The sequence below is a fragment of the Trichomycterus rosablanca genome, chromosome 4 (assembly GCF_030014385.1).
Source record: "Trichomycterus rosablanca isolate fTriRos1 chromosome 4, fTriRos1.hap1, whole genome shotgun sequence".
NCBI lineage: Eukaryota > Metazoa > Chordata > Actinopteri > Siluriformes > Trichomycteridae > Trichomycterus > Trichomycterus rosablanca.
This window is the reverse complement of record NC_085991.1, coordinates 5,286,470-5,309,220: the sequence shown is the minus strand read 5'-3', so window position 1 is coordinate 5,309,220 and position 22,751 is coordinate 5,286,470. Positions and strand designations below refer to the sequence as shown.

Below are 22,751 nucleotides of genomic sequence, written 5' to 3'. Positions count from 1 at the left end.
GAGAGGAAGCGTAATGCAATCGAGTGATTAGATATGACTAAATGGTGACAAAATAGAAGAACGCCTTTATTTGTCTTATATACATATACACATGTACAGTACAACAAAGTTCTTTTTTTGTATATCCCAGCTTGTTTGAAAGCTGGGGTCAGAGTGACAAGGTTAAGGGCCTTGCTAAAGGGCCCAACAATGGCTGCAATATGCAGTATAGCAGAGCAATATGCAATATTTCTATGCAATATGTGGTGTTTGTACTTAGGGGTAAATAATATGGGGGTAAAAATAGATTTGTTTATTTATCAAGTATAACGTTCATTCTAAGAAAACACATTGTTATTGTAAATTAATAGAAGTCAAGGGCAGGTAATAATCTGATGTGATACTTGCACAGTTGCTGCTTAATAAGACTATAGTAAAGAATATGTTCAAGTTCACATGGATACTGTAGACATTAAAAGCTTGTGCTTGTAAATTGGAGGCATTTTATGAAACGGCAGACGCAAAACTAACGTAAATACTATTATATTTATCTTTTATTAATGCACGTTTAACAAGCACAATGCAGAATCCGGGTTAACCCTGCCTGTACCCTGATGAGTTGCTATGGTAACAGTGAATATTAGCATCGTTTTGTTATAATTTGACAATCATCCATCATTACAGCACAGAGGAAGGATTTTTTTGGGCACTGTTGTACAATATTCATGCCCAGAGTTTTGACTGTGAAAGCAGCGGCGATACAAGATCTGAATCATCATCCAGAACAAATTTGCACATGCAAAAAGGTGCACTGCGTGTCCTTCACATGTCACCATTCGTACAATATTTGTTCATTTTACAATAATCGCCTAGACCACAGTGATGGCCACAGGACAAAAACAGATCCTGGACAGGGATCTACACCTCAGGGCAACACACGTGTTTACATATTTACTCATCACTCACTCACTCACTCACTCACTCACTCACCAGAACACTTTTTGGAAGGTGGGAGGAAATTGAACGACTCAAAGGAAATAATAATAATGATTTATTAAGTTTGATGTATGGGCAGATCCAGGGTTTGATTTCCAGGTTGAGCGGTCTGGGTGCTTTCTGTGAGAAAGTTTGCATGTTCTCCCCATGTCTGTGTGGGTTTCCTCTCACAGTCCAAATGTGTTTGTGTGTCTGCTCTGCGGTGGACTGGCGTCCTGTCCAGGGTGTTTCTGTGTGGCTCGCACCCATTGAGAGCTGGCATAGGCTCCAGCTGTACATCAAGTACATCAAAAAATAAATAATTTAAAAAAAATAGGTGGTATATTGGGATTATTATGGGAGAAAAAACACTGGGTACACAGATGAGTCTTTTTCTTAATTTTCTTCAGGATTAATAAAGTATCCATCCATCCATCTATCTATCTATCTATCTATCTATCTATCTATCTATCTATCTATCTATCTATCTATCTATCTATCTATCTATCTATCTATCCACCTATCCATCTATCCATCTATCCATCTATCCATCTATCTATCTATCTATCTATCCATCTATTTATCCATCCATCCATCCATCCATCCATCCATCCATCCATCCATCCATCCATCCATCTATCCATCCATCCATCCATCCATCCATCCATCCATCCATCCATCCATCTATTTATCCATCCATCCATTCATCCATCCATTCATCCATCCATCCATCTTAAATAAGGTAAGGCTTGAGTCTAGACCCAAAGAGAATCTTCTGACAGTAGCAACAAGTTTGCTAAGCAGCTGTGGAGACCTAAAATTGACTGTTGGAGTAAATGCCATAGACTTTTGCGTATGGATAAGCAAATGCAGTTTGTTTTTAACAAATAGGACTTAAAGAAGCCAATAAACATGTTGCTCTGAACATTCATTATCCATTGTCTGTTTTACCACCATTTTATCCTGATCAGGGTCGCGGTGGGTTTGATTTACTGGACAAAAAGCAAGAAACACCCCGGACAGGTCTATTACAGGTTACATATTACACACACACAGATATGACTGTTTTTAGTAGCTCCGGTTAGCCTGACTGCATGTTTTTAGACTGGAAACCAGAGCACTAAAAGCTGAACACCCTAAATCATAATCAGCTTTTTTTCTGACTGCGTTTGGATTGTTTTGACAACCCACAGGTGACCACACAGGAGCTACAATGAGGGTAAAAGAGAGGATAAGGGTGGTAGGGTGGGAGTGGTAGAGAGAGTGAGGCTGCACTTACCGTGAACGACAGTGCTAGACAGACAAACGTGAAGCGCTTGATGTGCGACTTGGTGACCGTCGTTCCGCTATTTGCAATCTTATTGCTTGGGTTGTTCTATAACAGGGGATGAAAATACACAACATCTTATTATTTATAAAAGTATATATAATGTAACACCCTGGTTTAAATATAAATCCTGTTGGGAGCTGGAAATGAGCAGTTGATTCTAATTCTAGTGTGTGGGACTCTCTTGCATTTTGTTTACCCATAAATATTACACGCTGCAAAACGGTAAGGGAGTGCCATAGACATGCTGGTGCCAACAAAAGCAGCAGAGGTGAAGGCTGGGAAATTATACTTGTCATGCAGCGCCGGCAGGTTTTCAGAGTAAACAGATGTTTTGGGTACTGAATATTGTTATGGGAATAAATTCTTTCACATACTCAGGTGAAACCTGGTGCTTTAGTTAGACTTCAGTTAGTTAGTCATAACGATGCTAGTTTACATGGGTGTTTAAAGTTCAATATACTGTGTACACATTTTAAATAAAAGGCTGAAGTTAAAATAGGTACCATCTGTACTTGTCAGCTTAAAAACAGAGTCTGGAAGCAAGCTTTACCTTGTCGAATGCAGGATAAATGGCACGGAGCTCGGTAAGCCAACCGTACGGCATGTGACCTACAGGATATGTGGCTGTCAGAACTGCAACTGCCTAGAAAGACAGAAACACATCAATGCTAAAAAACTTACAACGCATGATGCTTTTATCCAGAGCGACTTACAATTGTTAGCTAGATGCAATGCAAGCAATTGAGGGCAATTGATGGGCCTTGCTCAGGGGCCCAACAGTGCCAACCTGGCTATAGTGAGGCTTGAAGCAGTGACCTTCAGATTACAATTCCAGTACCTTAACCGCTATGCTATCACCACCCTTGTTGTACCTTTAGTTGTAGCCCAACCAAATCCTCTAGCTTAATATCTCACATCACATGACCGCTACCAATCTGGATAAGGGCTAAGGCCTCCTACACTAAATGTAAATCCTGTCACCTCGTTCTGCTCATGTAACACCAAATTGCACCAGAAACACGCTTGGAGGAGTGCACTAACTTTTTAGTGCAGTTTTTAAACTGTTTGTACATGATTTTTACAGCAATCTGGTCTCACTGTGGACAAAAGTATTAAGACACCCCTTCTAATTTTTGAATTAATATGTTTCAGCCACAACAACTGCTAACAGGTGTAATAAATCGGTTATATAAAGAAAATATATGCTTCCATATAGTCCAGAGTCCTGACCTTTGCCCCACTGAACTGAGGCTTTCTTGACTAACATCAGTGCCCAGCCAAACAAATACTCTTTTACCTGAATGGGCACAAATTCCCACAGACATACTCATATTCCCACAGTCTTGTGAGAAGCCTTTTCAGAAGAGGTCAGGCGTCCAAATACTTTTGGCCATATAGTGTATTCATTTAAGTTAAACGTTTAACCAATTCCAATACTGTTTTGATATACTGTTACAATCACAGTAATGGGTTTATATGTTTCAATTCCTATTATGACCAAATTTGTCAAAGTTTTGCCACAAACAGCACTGACCTGCATGATCTCCCTAAAAGACAACAATACCGTTTGGCTCACTAGCTTACCTCATCCAGGATGTCCAGTAATTATGAAACAGTAACCGAGAGATCAATCACAGCGTTCAGCCGCTATCAAACCTCATAAACATAAATGCACTCTGAATGAGAACACAGGTCAAAATGCTCAAATTCTTAGAACTCAGTGTTGTGTACACCAGAAATTCTCATCTTTACCATGTCAAGGCCAATCTTTTATCTCCACCATGCATTTGTTTTCTTTTTGAAAGCACTTCTAAGCAACTTTAGGTCTGAGAATCGTCTGCTCAAACAACTGTCTGTAGGTACGAAGCACATGGAACAATAGTCTCCCTTTCAAGGCCAGAAGAAAACCAACTGTCACCAAATTGTTGTCAGATATTATTCAAGAACTACCAAACAACAGGTCTGCCATGAATACCTGAACAAAAAAAAAATAGAATATAGGTGTCACTGTCTATGGTTTTACAATACTGGGTTGGTGTTGATCACATGAGCAAAGGAAAGATTCTGAAAGAGAGATTTGTTGTCAGATCAGATACAGATACATGGCAATCTGGCCACGATGTCTGGAATTATGTTGGGAGGAAAGGAAAGGTGAGAAATTGGTATCCAGCACTGGCAAAACTGGTGCATTGTAGAAAATGGATAGAAAAACGCTATCTTAAAATGAATTGACACAGTTAGGTACTACAAAACAATGATGACCCAAAGAACGCATCATTGGACATTCATGATGGTTAAACCAGGTTAACATTTTGGAAAAGACATTCAATAATAATAATAATAATAAAATTTTATTTGAAAAGTGCCTTTCAAGACACCCAAGTGCACTGTATAATAAAAGTGAAGAGAAAAAATCTAAGTAAACATAAAAATACAATACAAAAACATTAACAGAAATGAAAACACAATACACATAGCCCAATTCTGGGTCACTTAAAAGCCAGATCAAGTCCTTTCCTTTACTCTATAGGAAATATGTTAATAGTACAAATTTTTTTTTACTAAAAAGTCAAGTCAACTTCAGGTAAGAAGTCAGGAGTATATAGAAGTATGACATATATAGATGGCTATCAAAGCCTACAAACTTTTCTGGACACATTGTGCATTGTAATCATACATTTGCACTAAAAACCCAAAACTGCCATAGACATACTGACATAAGTGCCTAAACATTTGCCTTAAATGCCCAAAACACAGCAACTATTTGTTTAAATGTGTAATATGCAAAAATGTACAAGCACTGTAGATCATAGAATATTTTTAGCATAATAAAGATACACCATGTTATGCAATGTGAGTGTGTATTACCACAAATCAGTGTACAGTAAAGTCCTCAGCCTTGCTATATAATGTTTGCTTAGTCATGATAAGTGTGTAAATGCCTGCATGTGAGAGCGTGATCTCACTGACCTCGATGGATGCGGAAGTCCCTTTCAGATCGCGGGACACAAACAGGTTTACGATGGGTCTGCTGATGCGCTGCGTGGCCAGGATAAGCGCCAAGGGCCACCAAAAAGTCAGCATCTTTTTAATAGTGGCGTCACCCTATGACACATACAGACACACCAGTGGAATTGGAGGAAGAGGTTAGAAGAACAGAAGTCGCATGAAAAAGACTAATGAAGTTTATTAGAGTGTAAGATTGAGTTTAAATCACCAGCTACACAGTTAGCATTTTACTGTATTCAGAAGTAAGTAAAGGCGAATAATTAAAAAGGACAGGCAGTACATACCCCCACTTCAGGGCCACTGGAGACTGGGATGTTGTCATGAATGTTTCTGTAGTAGGCCAGACCAACAATGGTAAAGCGCACCAGAGCTCCCATATACAGAGACAGAATGGGAATCAACAAGGGCTCCACACACTCCAAATGACTGTTCAGCAGAATAGAAACAAAAAGGATCTGGGGAGGAAAAAGCAATTACTACAGCAGTGATAAACAGTGATGCGGATACAAAAACAATCCAGGAATTTTATGGGCCCAAACACACTTATCAAACATAAATTATTTAATTAATATAGCTTCAATGACATCACGTTCAGAAATTCCTGCAAATAAAAAGCATAGCAACAAGGCTCAGACCATTTTTTCCCCATATTTTTTCCGTCAGGATGACTGGCCACCATAGAACGACTATTACCAGCATAGAAAAAAAACAACCTCATGGCTTTATCAGACAGACCTGCATGCACTGTTCTATGCTACAATGCTTTATGTATAATCAACACTACTATATTAAACAGTGTGTCCAGTCACTACACCCCTAAACCACAGTTTATTAATAATTCTTGCTAGTTATACATGGGAAGCTTTTCCATAAGATTTAAAAGCGTGACTGTGTACATTTTGTGAGGTCAGGTACTGATGTAGTATGAGAAGGCCTGACATTTTCATTCGTCCCTATCCCAAAGGTGTTAAGTAGGGTTGAAGTCTGGGCTCCGGTGCATGCTTGGGGTTCTCTGTACCACACTCATCAAACAATGTGTTTATGGATGTTGCTTGTGGACATGGACACAGTCGTACAATAGGAACAATACAATATATATATGATTTAACTGTTAATGAAGAGTGTGGCTGACGTGTCCAAATACTTTTGGCCATTTAGTGCATGTTTGACCCAATACCAACTGACAATCCCATCAATAAAATGCTCAGGTTGATATTGTGATAATCCAGTCATTTTAACTGGATTGTTTTTGTTGTTGTTGTTGTTTTGGACGTTCATCGCTGGTCTCAAAAATTCTGAAACATTAATGTAAAAGTAGCAAAACTCTGGTTACACTTAATAATAAAGATATTTTACACAGAGAAAATTGTAAGTGATAAGTATTGACTATTACCATTAGCATGTAGCTACATAAATGTAGCTAACAGACAACTGTTGTACACTAGCTAACCATGTTTAATGTTCACTACAGGGTTTGATTAATAAATAAATATTAATAAATAAAGCTAGAAATGCCCACTAAGTACCAGTTTATAGAATGTTGGGTGGTGTGAGTGAAACTTAGAAGAAGGAAAAGTGACACGTCTTACCTGAGCTACAACATCCGAGAAAGAGGCACAGCCAACCAGGAGACTGTACTTGTGCTTTAGGAGGATTCCAGCATGGGTCCAGGCCTGGAAACACACACACTCTTTTTTTCACACGTACACACATGCTCAATCTGTCCCCAAAAATATAGGCCAGATCTGTAGTGTATGGAGCAAACGCTGCTGGTGTGAGAACTGGCAGTGTTAGATAGAGTATGGTGGAAGAAGAGCCGTATTACTCACCAGGGCATCCAGCAAAGGAAACGCAGCCAAGTAGAAAAAAGCCTTCCTGGTCTTATTGCCCACCGAGTCGTCTACATGATGCAGTTTGTTTATGATGTAGTACCCCAGGTCTGTATAGGCTAGGTCAGAAAAGGAATAAAAAATGTATAATAATAAATAACCAGGGCTTACCAATAAAATACTGCCACTCTAAATGAGTCAATAAAAAGAAATTTCCACATTTTTTTTAATAAAACACGGTACAATAGATATATGAACCTAAATTATAGAAAAGTTTGGACAGTGTATAAAATCCTAATAAAAATAATGTCAGATAAGTTCTTACAAATGCAAATAATCACTGATGTTTCTCAGTATTTGGACACCTGACCATGAGTTTGTCGGATGTCCCATTTCAAAAACAAATGGTATTAAAATAGATTGGCATCTATGTGATCTTTTCATTTATAACAACAGCCCCTCTTTTGAAAAGACTTACATTTACATTTACGGCATTTAGCAGACGCTTTTTATTCAAAGCAACTTACAGTACTGTGACAGCATATTGTCTAAGCAACTGAGGGTTAAGGGCCTTGCTCAAGGGCCCAACAGTGGCAACCTGGCAGTGATGGGGCTTGAACCTTTTAATTACTAGTCAGTACCTTAACCACTAGGTCCTCATCATCCCATATTTTAGGAAGTCGGTGCAACCTGAAGCCCTATAATGATTCAGTCTAATTTTGGCCACGTCATCACCAACTACAGTATCTGTAATTTGGAAAATGACTGAGACCACTAAAACCGACATAACTGAGTGGGAGTTGAGTAGCGCTTTGTTTAATGACCGTATAACCAAGTCTAATGCCATTTTTCCATCTTGGTATCTGTTTGTGTAAAAATGACAGGAGTCTGGAAGGAACCCATTCATGCAGGAGAAACACACAGAGTGGATGAACAGAATGCTGGAACAAAACTCTGTCAACATGGTGGTAAAAGCGAGATCTGAACTTGCTGTTCTTTCATTAAAGTCATTATCACACAGAGATTGTGTACATATTAAAATTACAACCCAGAGCACATCTGCTACCAGTTATTTGGTCAAATGGATTCACACAAGTGAGTCTGTTTAGGCTAAATCTTTATGTGTGGAAAAGAAATTTGGATTATCTCGTCCAATAAGAAATAAAAAATATGCCTCATCCAAAAATGTGTCCTTTACTGATAAGGCATTTCCACATTTTGTAGAACTGTTGAACATTTAACATAAATGACAGACCAAACAAATGCTCAGACACAAGATGTGAGTACAAGTGTAGGTGAATCACTTATTTAGTATTAATATAATAGTGATGGTTACCTGATAACCAAAAAAATAATATGTAACTACGAAGTTACCATGCTATCATGTGAAGCAAACTTAATTAGCTTTGTTATGTACTCATTCTTTTGCTAGAATGTCCTTAGTGCAATCAACTTCAGCCCGCCAACCCGGCAGACACAGCCAATCATGTCTGCGAGTAGTCACCCTGCCGGCCAATAGCAGAGCTGAGATTCAAACCCGAGAGCTCCAGATCTCAGCGCTGGTGGCCTAGCATGCTTTCCCACCGAACCACCCAAGCTCTTTAAAGTGGTTTTAATTAGAGAGTGTTTTCGAGTTCAGTCACTAGTTTGTAAAGGAAATAAAACTCTGTTATACTTGTTCCATGTGTGTCTGGTATGGAGACGTGGAAGCCTTGTTATGATAGAAAAATGAATGAAAAATCAAGAAAACAAACATTTTGTTTAAGAGCAACACTTTCATTTTCTGTGCTTTAGCTGGTGACCATTGTGTAGCAGATACAGTGCCTCACTTATAAAGGGGCGGCACGGTGGGTAGCACTGTTGCCTTACAGCAAGAAGGTCTTGGGTTTGATCCCCAGGTGGGGCGGTTCGGGTTCTTTCTCCCCGTGTCTGCGTAGGTTTTCTCCGGGTGCTCCGGTTTCCTCCCACAGTCCAAAGACATGCAAGTGAGGTGAGTTGGAGACACTAAATTATCCATGACTGTGTTCGTTATAAACTTGTGAACTGATGAACCCTGTGTAACCAGTAACTACTGTTTCTGTCATGAATGTAACCAAAAGTGTAAAACATGAGGTTAAAATCCTAATAAACAAACAAACAAACACTTATAAAGACATGGTTTGACAGTGGCTTACACCAGGCTCTGACCACCACCTCATGGAACACCTAGGGATGCTTTGGAATGTGCATTGTGAGCCAGATCTTGGGGTAAATTTCACATAACGTTTAGTGGAAAGCCTTTGGCTGTTATGGCAGCAAGGGGCCACTCGATTATAACGCCCATTTTGAATGGGATGTTCAACAAGCTTGTGGTTGGATGTCCACATACGTATTTTTATTCAACCTCCCTGCACACAGACTTAAATTTAATCCCCTAAAATTAAATTTTAATTTAATTTGTTCTTAAACCACTAGGCAATGGAAGCACTACAATTACTGTCAGTTTCAAATGACAATTTCTTCTCAAACATGTTTGGGATCCACCCTCAGACTGACCGATCAACGTGTGGAAGATGAGAGCAATAGTTCCTGCAGCAACCATACACAGGACTGCCTTGTTCCGGTCACGCCTGCTGTTGACAAACACCAGGCCCACATTCTTGAAGTCACTCAAAGGCCCGGTGAAGAACTTCATGAGCGAATAGGCCAGACCGTAACTGGCCAGCATCTCCACTGCATCCTCTTTGACAGCCGCGATCCCTCGGTTCAAAGCCTAAAAATTCAACATAAAAGACAAACACAAATCAATCCATGAGTTTCACCGTCTGGAGCATGGAACAGCATTTTTTTCACCTGCGACAGCAAATTCGGCCGCTGCATTTGTTCTGAGCAGGTGTTCTATTGTGAACTGTTGGAATGGTAAACTAAGAATCAGATTTTACCCTCATGCAGGCTGGTTTAGGCTCTGATCAGGTTACAGCTGACATTCTCTTTTTTTTTATTTTTTTTTATTTTTTTTTTTTTATTGAGGAATAAAATAGACATTACAATAAAATGACAAATTGTATAACAAACAATAGGCATAACAGCAAGTAGACTAATCTTAGCCTCTGAATTTTAAACGTCCTCAAAGATTTTTCAGTTAAACATTTAACCCTAGAACTACTACCACACACGTTCTCACACACACACACAGATACCAACACAAACACAACAAAGGAGGGGAAAGGGGGATCAATCAGCCGGCACTGCTTCAAGCAAGTTGAAGAATGAAAGAAAAGAATTCCATTTGAAATAAAATGCGGCAGTGTTACCTTTTAGCGTGAGTCTTATTTTTTCCAATTTTAGAAAGTGCAAAACATCATGGAGCCACTGTGATATTGAAGGTGGTTTTGCAGATTTCCACAACATTAATATACATCGTCTTGCCAATAAAGAAGTAAAGGCTAAAATGTCTGCTTGAACACGAGTTAAAGAGCACGATCCGGCAGATAAACCAAATATTGCAACAAAAGGGCAGGGAGAGATGCTAACACCTAAAACCTTTGAGATAACCTCAAAGTAGTCTGACCAAAATTTGTGTAATGAAGGACAGAGAAAAAACATATGACTTAAGTGACATGATGAGGCAGAGCATCTATCACACCGATCATTAAAGGCATTTGGATAAAATTTAGAAAGCTGGAATTTAGAACGATGGATCCTGTGCAGAACCTTAAATTGGATCAACTGAAGTCTAGCACAGGGTGCACTGAAACGTATTTTATTAATTGCCTTGTCCCACCACCACTCCGGAAACACTATACCTAATTCTTGTTCCCAAGCACTTTTAACCTTGTCAAGGCAGTTTGCATCCCAAGTCATGAGATTTATATAAATCTTGGATATAAGTGACTTTTGGGAAAAGTCCATACTCACAAAATCATCCCATAGCTGCCCATTAGGAAGACATGTGTAATTCGAAAAGTGGGAAGAAACAAAGTGCCTCACTTGAAAATATCGAAACATGTGTGAGGAGGGCAAATTAAACTCAGTAGATAGTTGGGCAAAACTTCGAAATGTGTCGTCTTTATACAGATCAGAGACAGATCTAATACCTCTATCGCACCACACTTTAAAAGCAGGATCACTCAACCCTGGGGGGAACAGATGATTGTCTAAAATAGGCATTTTAGTGGATGATGCCATAAACTTAAAATGACGTCTGAACTGAAACCAAATACGTAGAGTGGAAAGTACTAAAGGGTTACTAGAGCACTTTGATATTTTATGTGACAAGGGGGATGTGAGCAGTGCAAGAACAGAAGATGGCGAACAAGAATGTATTTCTAACCTGCACCATAGCAACTCTGGTGTATGAAGCCAATGGAGTGCTTTTTGAATGTGAGCCGACCAGTAGTAAAATAAAAAATTGGGAAGGGAAAGCCCACCATCGGATCTAAATTTCTGTAAAAGTGAATTTCTTACTCTTGGGACCCTCCCATCCCATATAAAATGAGTAATATGTTGATCAAGAGATTTAAAAAACTTCCTGGGTAATAATAACGGAATGTTTTGAAACAAGAAGAGAAATTTTGGCAAGACATTCATTTTAATGATATTTATTCTAGCTATTAATGATAAAGGAAGAGATCTCCATCTTTGTAGGTCTAATTTTAGTTTGATCAGTAAAGGAGAAAAATTTTTGTCAAAGAGGGATGGCAAAGTGCAGGAAATATGAATTCCAAGATATTTAAATCCAGTTGGAGCAAATTTAAAGGGAATAGCGGATTGATTGAGTGATAATGCTAACGAGTTAACTGGATAACACTCACTTTTTTGTATATTCACTCTGTATCCCGAAAAGGAGCCAAATCTCTTTAAAAATGACAGGATTGAGGGAAGACTATGTAGAGGATCAGTTACATATAACAGCAAGTCATCAGCGTACAATGATAATTTTAGCTCAATACCAGATCTGGAAATACCTTGAAAGGAAACAAGAGATTTTAATGCAATTGATAGAGGTTCGATGGCAAGAGCAAACAATAAAGGAGACAAAGGGCACCCCTGTCTAGTTCCACGACACAAGGAAAAATAATCTGAGCGTATACCGTTGGTAGAGACACTGGCTTGAGGAGAGGTGTATAATAATCTAATCCAAGATACAAACTTGTCTCCAAAGCCAAATCTATGCAGGACTGCAAAGAGATAGTTCCACTCAACCCGGTCGAATGCCTTCTCTGCATCTACAGAGATCACAACTTCAGGAGCAGAGGAAGATTGCTTCGCAAAAACAACATTTAAAAGGGTGCGAACATTAGAAACAAGCTGACGCCCCTTAATGAAGCCATTCTGGTCAGAGGAAATTATTCCAGGAAGAACATTCTCTAAACGCAACGCCAGAACCTTAGCCAGAATCTTAACGTCAACATTTAAAAGAGACAGAGGTCTGTATGAAGCGCAGGCTGTGGGATCCTTGTCCTTTTTCAAAAGAAGGGATATAGAAGCTTGAGTCATAGTTGGTGGTAAAGCCCCAAGTGATAGGGATTCGCTGTAAACTTCTAGAAGAAGAGGAGCTAACTTATTAATAAATTTCTTAAAGAACTCAATGGGGAATCCATCAGGGCCTGGTGCCTTATTAGTCTGCACAGTTTTGATAGCAGCAGTGATTTCATCTAGATGTAAGGGTGAGTCAAGATCACCCACAGTCCCTGAATCTACGGCGGGGAACGCCAAACCCTCCAGAAATTCAGTCATATGGTCTGCAACGTATTCTGTCTGATACAGATTTGAATAAAAAGATTTAAAAATCGTATTAATTAACAATGGGTCAGTGCACAGCCCCCCGGAAGAATCCTTTATTTGAGGAATCAAACGAGATGCAGCACGTCTCTTTAGCTGATGGGCCAGTAGTCTAGAGGGCTTGTCACCATGCTCATAGTAATTACAACGTGTACGAAGCAATAATTTCTCTGCGTCAGTCGTTGTAGTGAGGTTGAATTCGGTCTGTAGCTCAAGCCGCCTCTTCAGTAAAGCAGGTGACGAGTTAATGGAGTTAAGTTTATCCAAGTTCGCAATCTTCAGCATCAAATCTTGCAATTTGGATTTCTGTAGTCTTTTTGAATATGCAGTGTAGGAAATTATCTGTCCACGCAAATAGGCCTTAAGAGTTTCCCACAATAAAGAAAATGAAGTTGTGTCATTTTTGTTAATAGCAATAAAATCATCAATCGAAGTTGAGATGAAGGTAGTGAAAGCCTCATCTGATAATAATAATGTGTCAAATTTCCAGGGAGGCGAAATGACGGGGCGACACAAAAAATGGATATTCATAGTAAGAGGGGCATGATCTGAAATAACTATAGAATGATACTCAATAGGACCAACCTTAGAAATAAGAGAGTTATCCACAAAAAAATAATCAATCCGGGAATAAGTTTGATGTGGGTGAGAATAAAAAGAGAATTCTTTGGCGCCAGGGTTATAAGATCTCCAAGGGTCAGTAACAGCATTTCTAGTTATGAAATCAAAAACTGATTGAGACATTAAGGATCGAGTTGAGTTACGTGGATCTGAATGATCTAATATTGGGTCCATTGTACAATTAAAATCACCACCCATTATTAAAAAATGTGTATTCAGAGAGGGAATGGAACTAAATAATTTATTCATAAAGTTAGGATTATCAAAATTAGGAGCATAGACATTTACCAATAAGACTGGGGTGTTAAATAACGAACATTGAATAATCAGGTGTCTACCATTTATATCTGCAATGACTTTATCTGCTGTAAACTGAATCCCTCTTTTGACCAAAATTGCCACCCCTCTAGTTTTAGAGTTAAATGTTGAATGAAAAGTTTCGTCTACCCAAGAAGATTTTAATCTAGAATGATCACTATTTCTGAGATGGGTTTCTTGTAGAAATATTACATCAGCATTTAATCGTTTCAAATGAGCAAATATCCTTAACCGTTTAACTGTATTGTTTAAACCTTTGACATTCCAACTCACAAATTTCACAGAGGCCCCATTTCTCAAATTATATGGATAGGAATCAGTCATTCTATGATAAATGTGAACAATTAAATGGAGACAGTGCCAGCTGATGAGAAGAGAAAGGGGTAATAAACATACAAACAGTCACACACACAAGCACGCACACACACACACAGCTAAACCCACCCCATCGAGAATAACCCACCCTAAGTCCTCTGCACACCCAAACATAAGGACTATTTGGGCTCAACCTGGAGCCAACCTCACAAGAACAGTACCTCCGTTTGTACAGCATGGTTCAACAGTCGGGCCCAAGGGATAAGTATTTATCAGTAAACGAAAATAAAACAACATGCACCAACAGTGTACAACAAATTGTGAATAAAGTAACATAGAAAACTGTTATTCAATATAGTTCTGGATACTGACCGTTTAGAAAAGGTGCAAATTTGGCGTAAAATAAAATAATAATAATAATAAAAAAAAAATTACAGTAATCCAGTCCAAAGAATATAGTGTAATCAAAAAATCATCCCGTACACAGCTTGCTCATGAACAGTCAGGCACAGGATCATTAAAAGTACTAGATCGAATACAATTCCTCAATAATAAAAAGAAAGAAAGAAATCCACAAAGAGCAAGGTGCAATAATCAGTTTATGAATCCAAATAATGCGATTACTTAGCAATTGAAGTGACAAACTGTGTGGCCTCCTCGGGAGAAGTAAAATCGCGATGCTTGCCATCCTGAGTTATCCGAAGCCGAGCCGGGTAAAACAAACCGTATTTAACTCCTTCAATGTTGCGGAGCAGTTTACGGACATTGTTAAAAGCTGCTCGTGCTTTCGCCGTTTTAGCGGTGAAGTCAGGGAAAACAGAAAGCGTCATGCCCGAAACCGTAATCCGCTGTTGTCGTCTAGCTTTACTGAGAATGTCTACACAGTCCTCATAATAATGTAATCTCGCTATTATGGAGCGTGGAAACTCACCGGGCCTCGGCATGGGCGCGAGCGATCGGTGCACCCTATCCACCAGTGGGCATTTATCCATGGAAAATGCTTCTTTAAGGAGGTTTGATATATTGAGGGTAGTCAGGGAAAACGAATCGCCCTCCGGAATCCCCACAATTCGGACATTTTGGCGGCGCGATCTAGCCTCCAAATCCTCACATTTAGCATCCAGTTTAACGAGTTCTTTAGACAGAAATTCAACTTTGTTCTGTAGCGCTGCCGTATCATCGGTACATGCAGACAGAGAATGTTCGATGTCCGAAACCGTGCTTTTCACGCCGGCCAACTCGGACCTCAGCGAAGCAAAGTCTCGTGTTAGCTCGGCTTTCATGTCCTGCAGTTCTGCTTTTATCTTAGAATGATGGTCATTCAAAACGGCCTGTAGTTCAGCCACGACAGCGCGAACCAGCTCAGATTTTAACGCATCAATATCTAATGTGGAAGCTGGTGACGCGCGTGTCTCTGCCGAGGGAGCCGAAGCACCTGACGGCGAGGATGCAGCGTGTATAACAGGCCGTATGAGCGACTGCGTAAAACTTGTCGATTTATTTAATTTTGGAGGCATGGCAGTTTAAACAGTAAGCACAACTAAAACAACTAAGTAAAAGTAATAACTGATGCCTGTAAATAAACGAATAAAACGTTATCAAAACAATAAAATATTACTTTCCCTACGGGCACCACCAAACACACGTCTACTCCATGCCGCACCAAACCGGAAGTACAGCTGACATTCTTAATGGACGGTGAATAAAGTCTAACAATTATACCCTGTATCTAAGCAATTCTTTGGCAGGTCTACATGATTAAATCCTTGAAGTGGAGGTTGGCAAAAGTACAGTTTTGAGAAAGTTTCTAAGCAATTAGTTTTAATAAGCTACGCAACTACAGGATTTAGAAGCTGGTGAACCAGTAGTGGTGAACCAGTTAAAACACTCTGTGGCCAAAAGTATTTGGACACCTGACCATGGGTTCGAAAACCTAGTGATCTCTCTACATATATGACATTTTACGTCATCCTACGCTCCCGAGAAGAAGACTGTTCGAATTCTTAGATGCTTTAAATGCTGCCTAGTAAGGTACTTTAAATTTAACTGGTATTTTGACTGTATGACAAGGGAGCAAACAATGCTTCCTTAGTGATGAAGGCAATCCCAGCATTCAGTGCGGCACAACTTTTCTCACAGAAAAATTACAAATATAGCGGACGAATGTGGAGCAATGAAAGAAGTTCTTTTCAAATGTAAATAAATGATCAATTATTCTTAATTTATATAAAGGTGTCATTTATTTGCAAATTGGGATCATCAGGGACAGTTTAACCATTTTTGGTACACGGAGGGAGACGTTCGTTGACATGCTAGCACGTTGTGCCACCTCATACCATTGGTTTGAATGGCACGAGGCTAACTGTGTAAGCAAAAACTGATGGAATCGCTGCCTAAGTAGTGCATCTGAGTATCCTGACTTATAAGTTTGATGTCTTATTAGAATCCTCTCTACTGAGGCAGCTGCCTATTTAGGCAGAAGACAGAAAGGCAGCTCACTAGGTTTTTGAACAGACCCCATGAGCTTGTTGGACAGTCAGATTTGATCATTATTGATTTATTTCAAGACATTTATTAATATACACTACAGTATACAGACAAAAGTATTGGGACGCCCCTTATAATTATCGAATTCATATGTTTCCGACACAACAATTGCTAACAGCTGTAATAAATCAGTTATAGAAAGGAAATTACAATATATGCTTCCAACATTGCAGCACCCATGCCTGTTCCAGGATGACTGTGTTCCTATGCACAAAATCATCTCTATAAAGACGTGAAGAAAAGCTTGGTGTTAAACTCCAGTGGCATGCACAGAACCCTGACCTCAGGCCCACTGAACAGCTTTGAAATGAACCGGAACATCAACTGAGACTTTCATGATCAACAGCAGTGCCCATCCATACAAATGCTCCTTCGATAAAATGGGCACAAATTCCCATACACAGACATACTTCAAAGTCTTGTGAGAAGCCTTCCCAGTTACTATTTGTTTTTGAAACAGGATGTCCTACAAGCTCATGGTCAGGTGTCCAAATACTTCTGTCCATATAGTGTATCTTTACTGTCTTCTGTTTCTGACAACCCCACAGTGTTTGTGCAGACACTCAACTTAATGGCTGGTCTACTGAACTACAATCTATCTTCACCAATAGTTCTACTACAAACCTGCCTGTGACCCAGTGGTTCAGAAACCTAGTTTTTTTTTATCAAATCCCCAGACACAAAAGGTAAGCAGGCAAGGGATGTTACTTATATTGCAAATGGCTGTGCACATGCTCAGTTAGACGGCAACTATATCTTCCCGTAAAATGTGTACTGAGGTGACATGGAAAAGAATAAAAGTGTCAGCTGATGGAAAATGTCACTGGTTCTGGCAGTGTGTAACATCCCTAATGTCTGGCACCTTCCTCTTTTCAAAACATGACTACTTTGTTCTTTATAAACTCTATTATTATCTCACTCTGTGCCATCATGTTATTTTCCACGCATGCAAAAAATAATACATGCAACACTGTCAGTGATTGGAGCTCAGTACAGAATAACTGCAAATGCACAGGTGCCACAGTGGTAAAATACACTAACCCACTGCTGCTGAGATATGAGGATCCCATCTTAGCACTGCTATGGGCCGGTTGGGTGTCTGCATATACATGACTGGCTAATGTCTAGCGATTAGGAGATGCACTTGTCAGGGTGCTCTCAGTGCACGTAGAAAAGGATAGAAAAAGGATGATTGCAACAGGGAGGGTGTCCAGTGTACAAACAAGCCTGGTATGCAGACCAGATCTGCTGTGGTGACCCATATATATAAAATAGGTTCTTTAGGTCCTGAGTCAGAAAACAGCTCCAAATCATGACGCTCCCTCCACCGCACTTTAAAGATAGAATAAAATTGTGGTGTTAATCCAGGTGGTCTTTTGTAAACATGCTATAATATCATTTGAAAAACAGTGTTTGCCTCCAAAAGTCCCTGATTTGCTTCCACCAGACATTGTAAAATGTTTTGTTCTTGTAGTGGACAAGAAAAAAGATACTTAAAAAGAGGGTAGTTACCCTAGTGCCCTTTAGGGTAATTTTTCCAAGGCACCCACGACTAGGGTGAGAAACAACATTAATAAATTGATTCTATTTGTAAGAAGTTGTTTTTATTATCAGTAAATGGTTCACATGAATTTTGAGTCTTTTATAGGACAGACAAGCTCTGAAACCCGAACCTCAGATTAAGACTAAAACAGAACTCAGGGAAAGCTATTAAATCATGTGAGTGCACAGTTTCCTGTTTGACTAAAAACCTGCATTTATTCTAGGAACCACAAAGGCAGAGACATCACACACAGCACACAGACTGTTCACCCGATTCAACAAGCTCTACAAGACAAACAGCAGGCGAACGGAAATGAGAGTGCAGGCGTCTTTCAATAATTCATTCAAAGCTTCAGCTTCTGCTTTCGCTTATCTTGCATATTTTTCTGTCTCTCTCTCTCTGTTTTTGTACGTGCCATCAGTTCATCTCTCGACGCCTTCCAACAGTGTGCAGAAAGATAATAAATGTCTGTTAAACAGGGCGACCAGACTGCAGCGGCTCTACCACACGCTTCATTATTTGGCTTGTTTGCCTGTAGACTTCAATGCTCGAGAGAGTTAAATCAAACCAATGAAGGCTGGAATCTAAATATTATAGATACAATCTCAGACTCACATCATATTTGTTTATTCACATTTATTTCCTCAAAACGACTGTCCACATTTCCAATAGGTTGAGACTATTTTTACTAACAAAATCTTCAGAGCTCGTAATTTATTGCACTATTTTTGATGATTTATTCAATCCACTGTTAGATTTATCATTTTTAGCAATGCAGAAGTATCAGAAGTTTGGCCAGGACTGTTGTTTTAGCCCTAAAGAGTGTTTTTCCCCCTGATTTTACACCATATATCATCATAAGCACCATGTAGGTATAACTAAATCTTGTGAAAGTGGTGAGCCAGGACTTTTTATGGTTTATTTTCAACACAAAAGAGTGGATCTGTATTTTTCCACATTGGTACTGAAAACAACCACCATGTTTATCATGCTTATGTACAATCATATTTTAACCTGTACACTGCTTATAGTTCAAGTTCAAGAGTTCAAGGTAGGCTTTATTTTCATTTCAGTTATAATAAGACATATTCAAATGAAACAACATTCCTCCAGGACCAGACCAGGGTGCAACAGAGAATAAAAGGGCAAAACAATACAATAGCATGACATTTGCGTTTACCCCAAAGTGGTCCTGACGGGAACCTGTTTACCCATCTGCCTCTGAAGTTCAAGTTCAACTAGATGCGACAGAAACCTGCCATGTTTGGACTGAAAATGTCTAGAACTCACTACTGACTTTATCTCAAAATGTCTTTTTCCTTTCACTAGTTATACCTTTTTGTTTAAAATATTTTGTGTATGTTTGGTTTGTGTATATTCAATTCTTTTAAATTACTCTTCAGGCCACCCAAAAAGGCTGGATCCCTGCTGAGTCTGGTTCGTCTCTGTAATTTCCTGTAATTTAAAAGGGGGTTTTCCTTGCCACTGTTGCCATCGGCTTGCTCAACAGGGGATTTTGGTCTGTTGGTCTTGGATTCTGTAAAGTTGCTTTGAGACAATGTCTGTGACAAAATCGCAGTACAAATAAATTTGACTTGACTTCACTCACTTCATTTGGTTCATAGACACATAATTTTTGCCATTTGACTCACTGAACTGGACAGACTGATAGGCTGATGATGCCATGTGACTAAGAACATCGAGATGGCTTTTCTGATGCTGTTGCTTCCCAAAACAAATAATAAAATCATTGTGCTGATCACAATGCACCCTTAACTGCACCCTCCTTACAGACAGACTGACAGAAATTGAGATCTACAAGTTACTTTTATCATAATGGACCACCAATTATGCTCTTTAGCACTTTCGGTAATAGATGGCTATAAAATCAATAAAAATCAGTAGGGACTAGCAATCTTTTAATTAAATTAACAATGCTTTTTTATATGTTTTGTCACCCAGGAGCCCAAAAAAGGAACAAAACACTCCAAAATCAGTTCCAAGGTAAAAGTGGACCCGTGTCAACACTGGGTCATGTCACAGCCCCTTAAAGACATGTCATTATTAGTAAGGACACCATGGTGTTAACGTCGGTTTTGAGTGTGGCATGTCTTCAATTTTGGGAAAGAGGGTATACTTGCGTTTTCAATCAAAACTGAACTTAAGAGATCACAGAAAATTAGGTACAATATACCACATTACATTTACCATACTGTATTGTCACATTTCTGTACCTGTGCACAATTTCCAGTGGATTCGGGCTCACAGATTGTAAAACAGTGCTGCTAAAATGTAAACAAAAAAACAGGACACGTCTACACAGTCTAACAGGATCCTCGTTAAAGTGTCCCAAATATCGTCAAATACTCCAGAAGCCCCTGGCTATGTAGTGACAGTCGAAGCTTAGTATATTACACACACATCCTTGCATTTATCAACACGTCTGCAACTTATCGTAGCTACAGTAGGGTGTAAAATGATGGTATAAAATAACACCTCTGAGATGATGTACACCTATACAGCCAAAAATATTTGGACACCTGACCATGAGCATTTCGGAGCATTTGTTTAAAAACATATGGTATTAAAATAGAGCGACCTCTGTGTGATCTTTTCAGCTAGATTGAGCATATGATTTGCTTTATTTAACTGATTTATTACATCTATTAGCAATTGTTATGGATGAGAACTGTATCTTAAAGCATGCACCCCTCATGCATTTGTCTGTTTACAGAGAGTTGATTTAGTGTGAGGGTGGAATTTTTTGCATTGTATTAAAAATCAGAAACAAAAATCCATATTATAAAAATACAAGAGGTATATGACAGATGAAAGAAATATTTATGCAATATACTGCACAGCATCACACAGTCAGAACTCAACAGTCAAACCTGATGTTTTACATAGAACTGATCAATTTGATCAATATAATGTAATGTAAACAATGTAAACAAAAGTCTGGGGGAATTTATACTGGGGTTATGACCCGCTCCAGCACAGTCCGTCCTGTGTTACTGTGTATTCATCTCTGTCTCATTCACACACTATTGTTCCTTGTGCACTGTTTGACACCCGGGTCATCATCAGTGGGTGCTGTTTACAAAGCTTGTTTTACACATTATATGGTCAATTAGCTTGTTGGACATCCTATTCCAAAACCTTGAGCATTGATAAGGGGTTCCCTCCACTCTTTGCTCTTCTAAAAAGGCTTTTACATGATTTTGGTTGGGCCTGTGGGAATTTCTGCCCAGACAAACAAAAAAAGTTTAAAGTCTTGTCATTTATTTATTTTATTAGGATTTTAACGTCATGTTTTACACTTTGGTTACATTCATGACAGAAATGGTAGTTACTCATTACACAAGATTCATCAGTTCAAAAGTTTACTATCAAACACAGTCATGGACAATTTTCTATCTCCAATTGACCTCACTTGCACGTCTTTGGACTGTGGGAGGAAACCGGAGCTCCCGAAGGAAACCCATGCAAACTCCACACAGAAAGGACCCAGACCGTCCCACCTTGGGATCGAACCCAGGCCCTTTTGCTGTGATGTGACACTGGGCCACCGTGCCGCCCTGAGTCTTGTCATAAACCATCTCAGAGAAACAGCTGTTGTTATAGCTGAAAAGGTTAAATCGTGTTTGAAATGGGAAGTCCAACAAGCTCATGGTCAGGTGTCCAAATACTTTTGGACATATAGTGCATGATCAAGACAGTCACACTGACTAATATTTGTGTACTTTTCAATAATAATACCAAGATATGTATTATAAGTATAGGCAAATAATAGAATTGACGTCACAACATTGGCCCAAATGCAAATGACATCATCATGGAGGATTATTTTATGATTTATGTGATGATTTTGAAGCAATACGTGCAAAAATCAAGGACCAGAATAAATCTGATTCTAGATGCGGATGGTGTGCAGATGGCCGCAGTGTCATCCTGTGCTACCAACCCCACAGCACCGGATTACACCTTGAGAAACGGTCAGTCGATGTAGCAAGCATAAACGAATGAATGAATGAATAAATAAATGAATGAATGAATCTAGTATTTAATGCGCATTTCATTGCACTTGCCTGCTCGCCGAGGTCGATGGCGATGTTGGTAATGGCCAGCGGTACCAGGAACCGCACCAGAGGCCAGTAGTGCGCCAGAGCCGGGAGGGTCACCATGTCTCAGCGCGCATCAATCCGCTCCAGGGCGGAGGAGAAGAAGCCCGGGGTCAAAACGGAGTGCGCTCTTCTAGCACAGGATCGAACCCGTCCCTGGCCTCCGAAACAACGACACCATCGACACCAGTAACGCCGAGACCATCGTCAACAATGATGCAGGAGGCTCGCCGGAAATTTCGGCTGACCGCTTCTGCATTGTTCATCCATCTGGAGGAGGGGTGTGAAAAAAAAAAACCCCAGAAAGATGTGCGTGTTAGGTGGAAGAGGGAGCGCCCCTGTGTCCAGATCGGTCCGGGTGTATCGCTGTCACCAGATCCAATAGGAGAATGGCTGATGAT

At 39.5% G+C, this 22,751-nt stretch overlaps 1 protein-coding gene across 3 annotated transcripts in view; it reads right to left on the bottom strand.

Moving 5' to 3' along the window:
• The window catches only part of ankhb (ANKH inorganic pyrophosphate transport regulator b), a 28,162-nt gene extending 5,554 nt beyond the window's left edge, over positions 1–22,608 (bottom strand). Inside the window, exons 1-8 of one of the 3 annotated variants that reach the window (XM_062993859.1) lie at positions 22,318–22,608; positions 9,658–9,874; positions 7,123–7,241; positions 6,883–6,966; positions 5,578–5,748; positions 5,255–5,389; positions 2,835–2,927; positions 2,234–2,329 (exon numbers count right to left, since the gene is read on the bottom strand). In XM_062993859.1, the coding sequence (XP_062849929.1) occupies positions 2,234–2,329; positions 2,835–2,927; positions 5,255–5,389; positions 5,578–5,748; positions 6,883–6,966; positions 7,123–7,241; positions 9,658–9,874; positions 22,318–22,413 (1,011 nt within the window). In that variant the 5' untranslated portion in view covers positions 22,414–22,608. Of the gene's footprint in view, positions 1–2,233; positions 2,330–2,834; positions 2,928–5,254; positions 5,390–5,577; positions 5,749–6,882; positions 6,967–7,122; positions 7,242–9,657; positions 9,875–14,511; positions 15,716–22,317 lie in introns of those variants that run through there. The other 2 variants (XM_062993860.1, XM_062993861.1) reach the window with 2 other exon arrangements.
• Between the last annotated feature and the right edge of the window lie 143 nt (positions 22,609–22,751).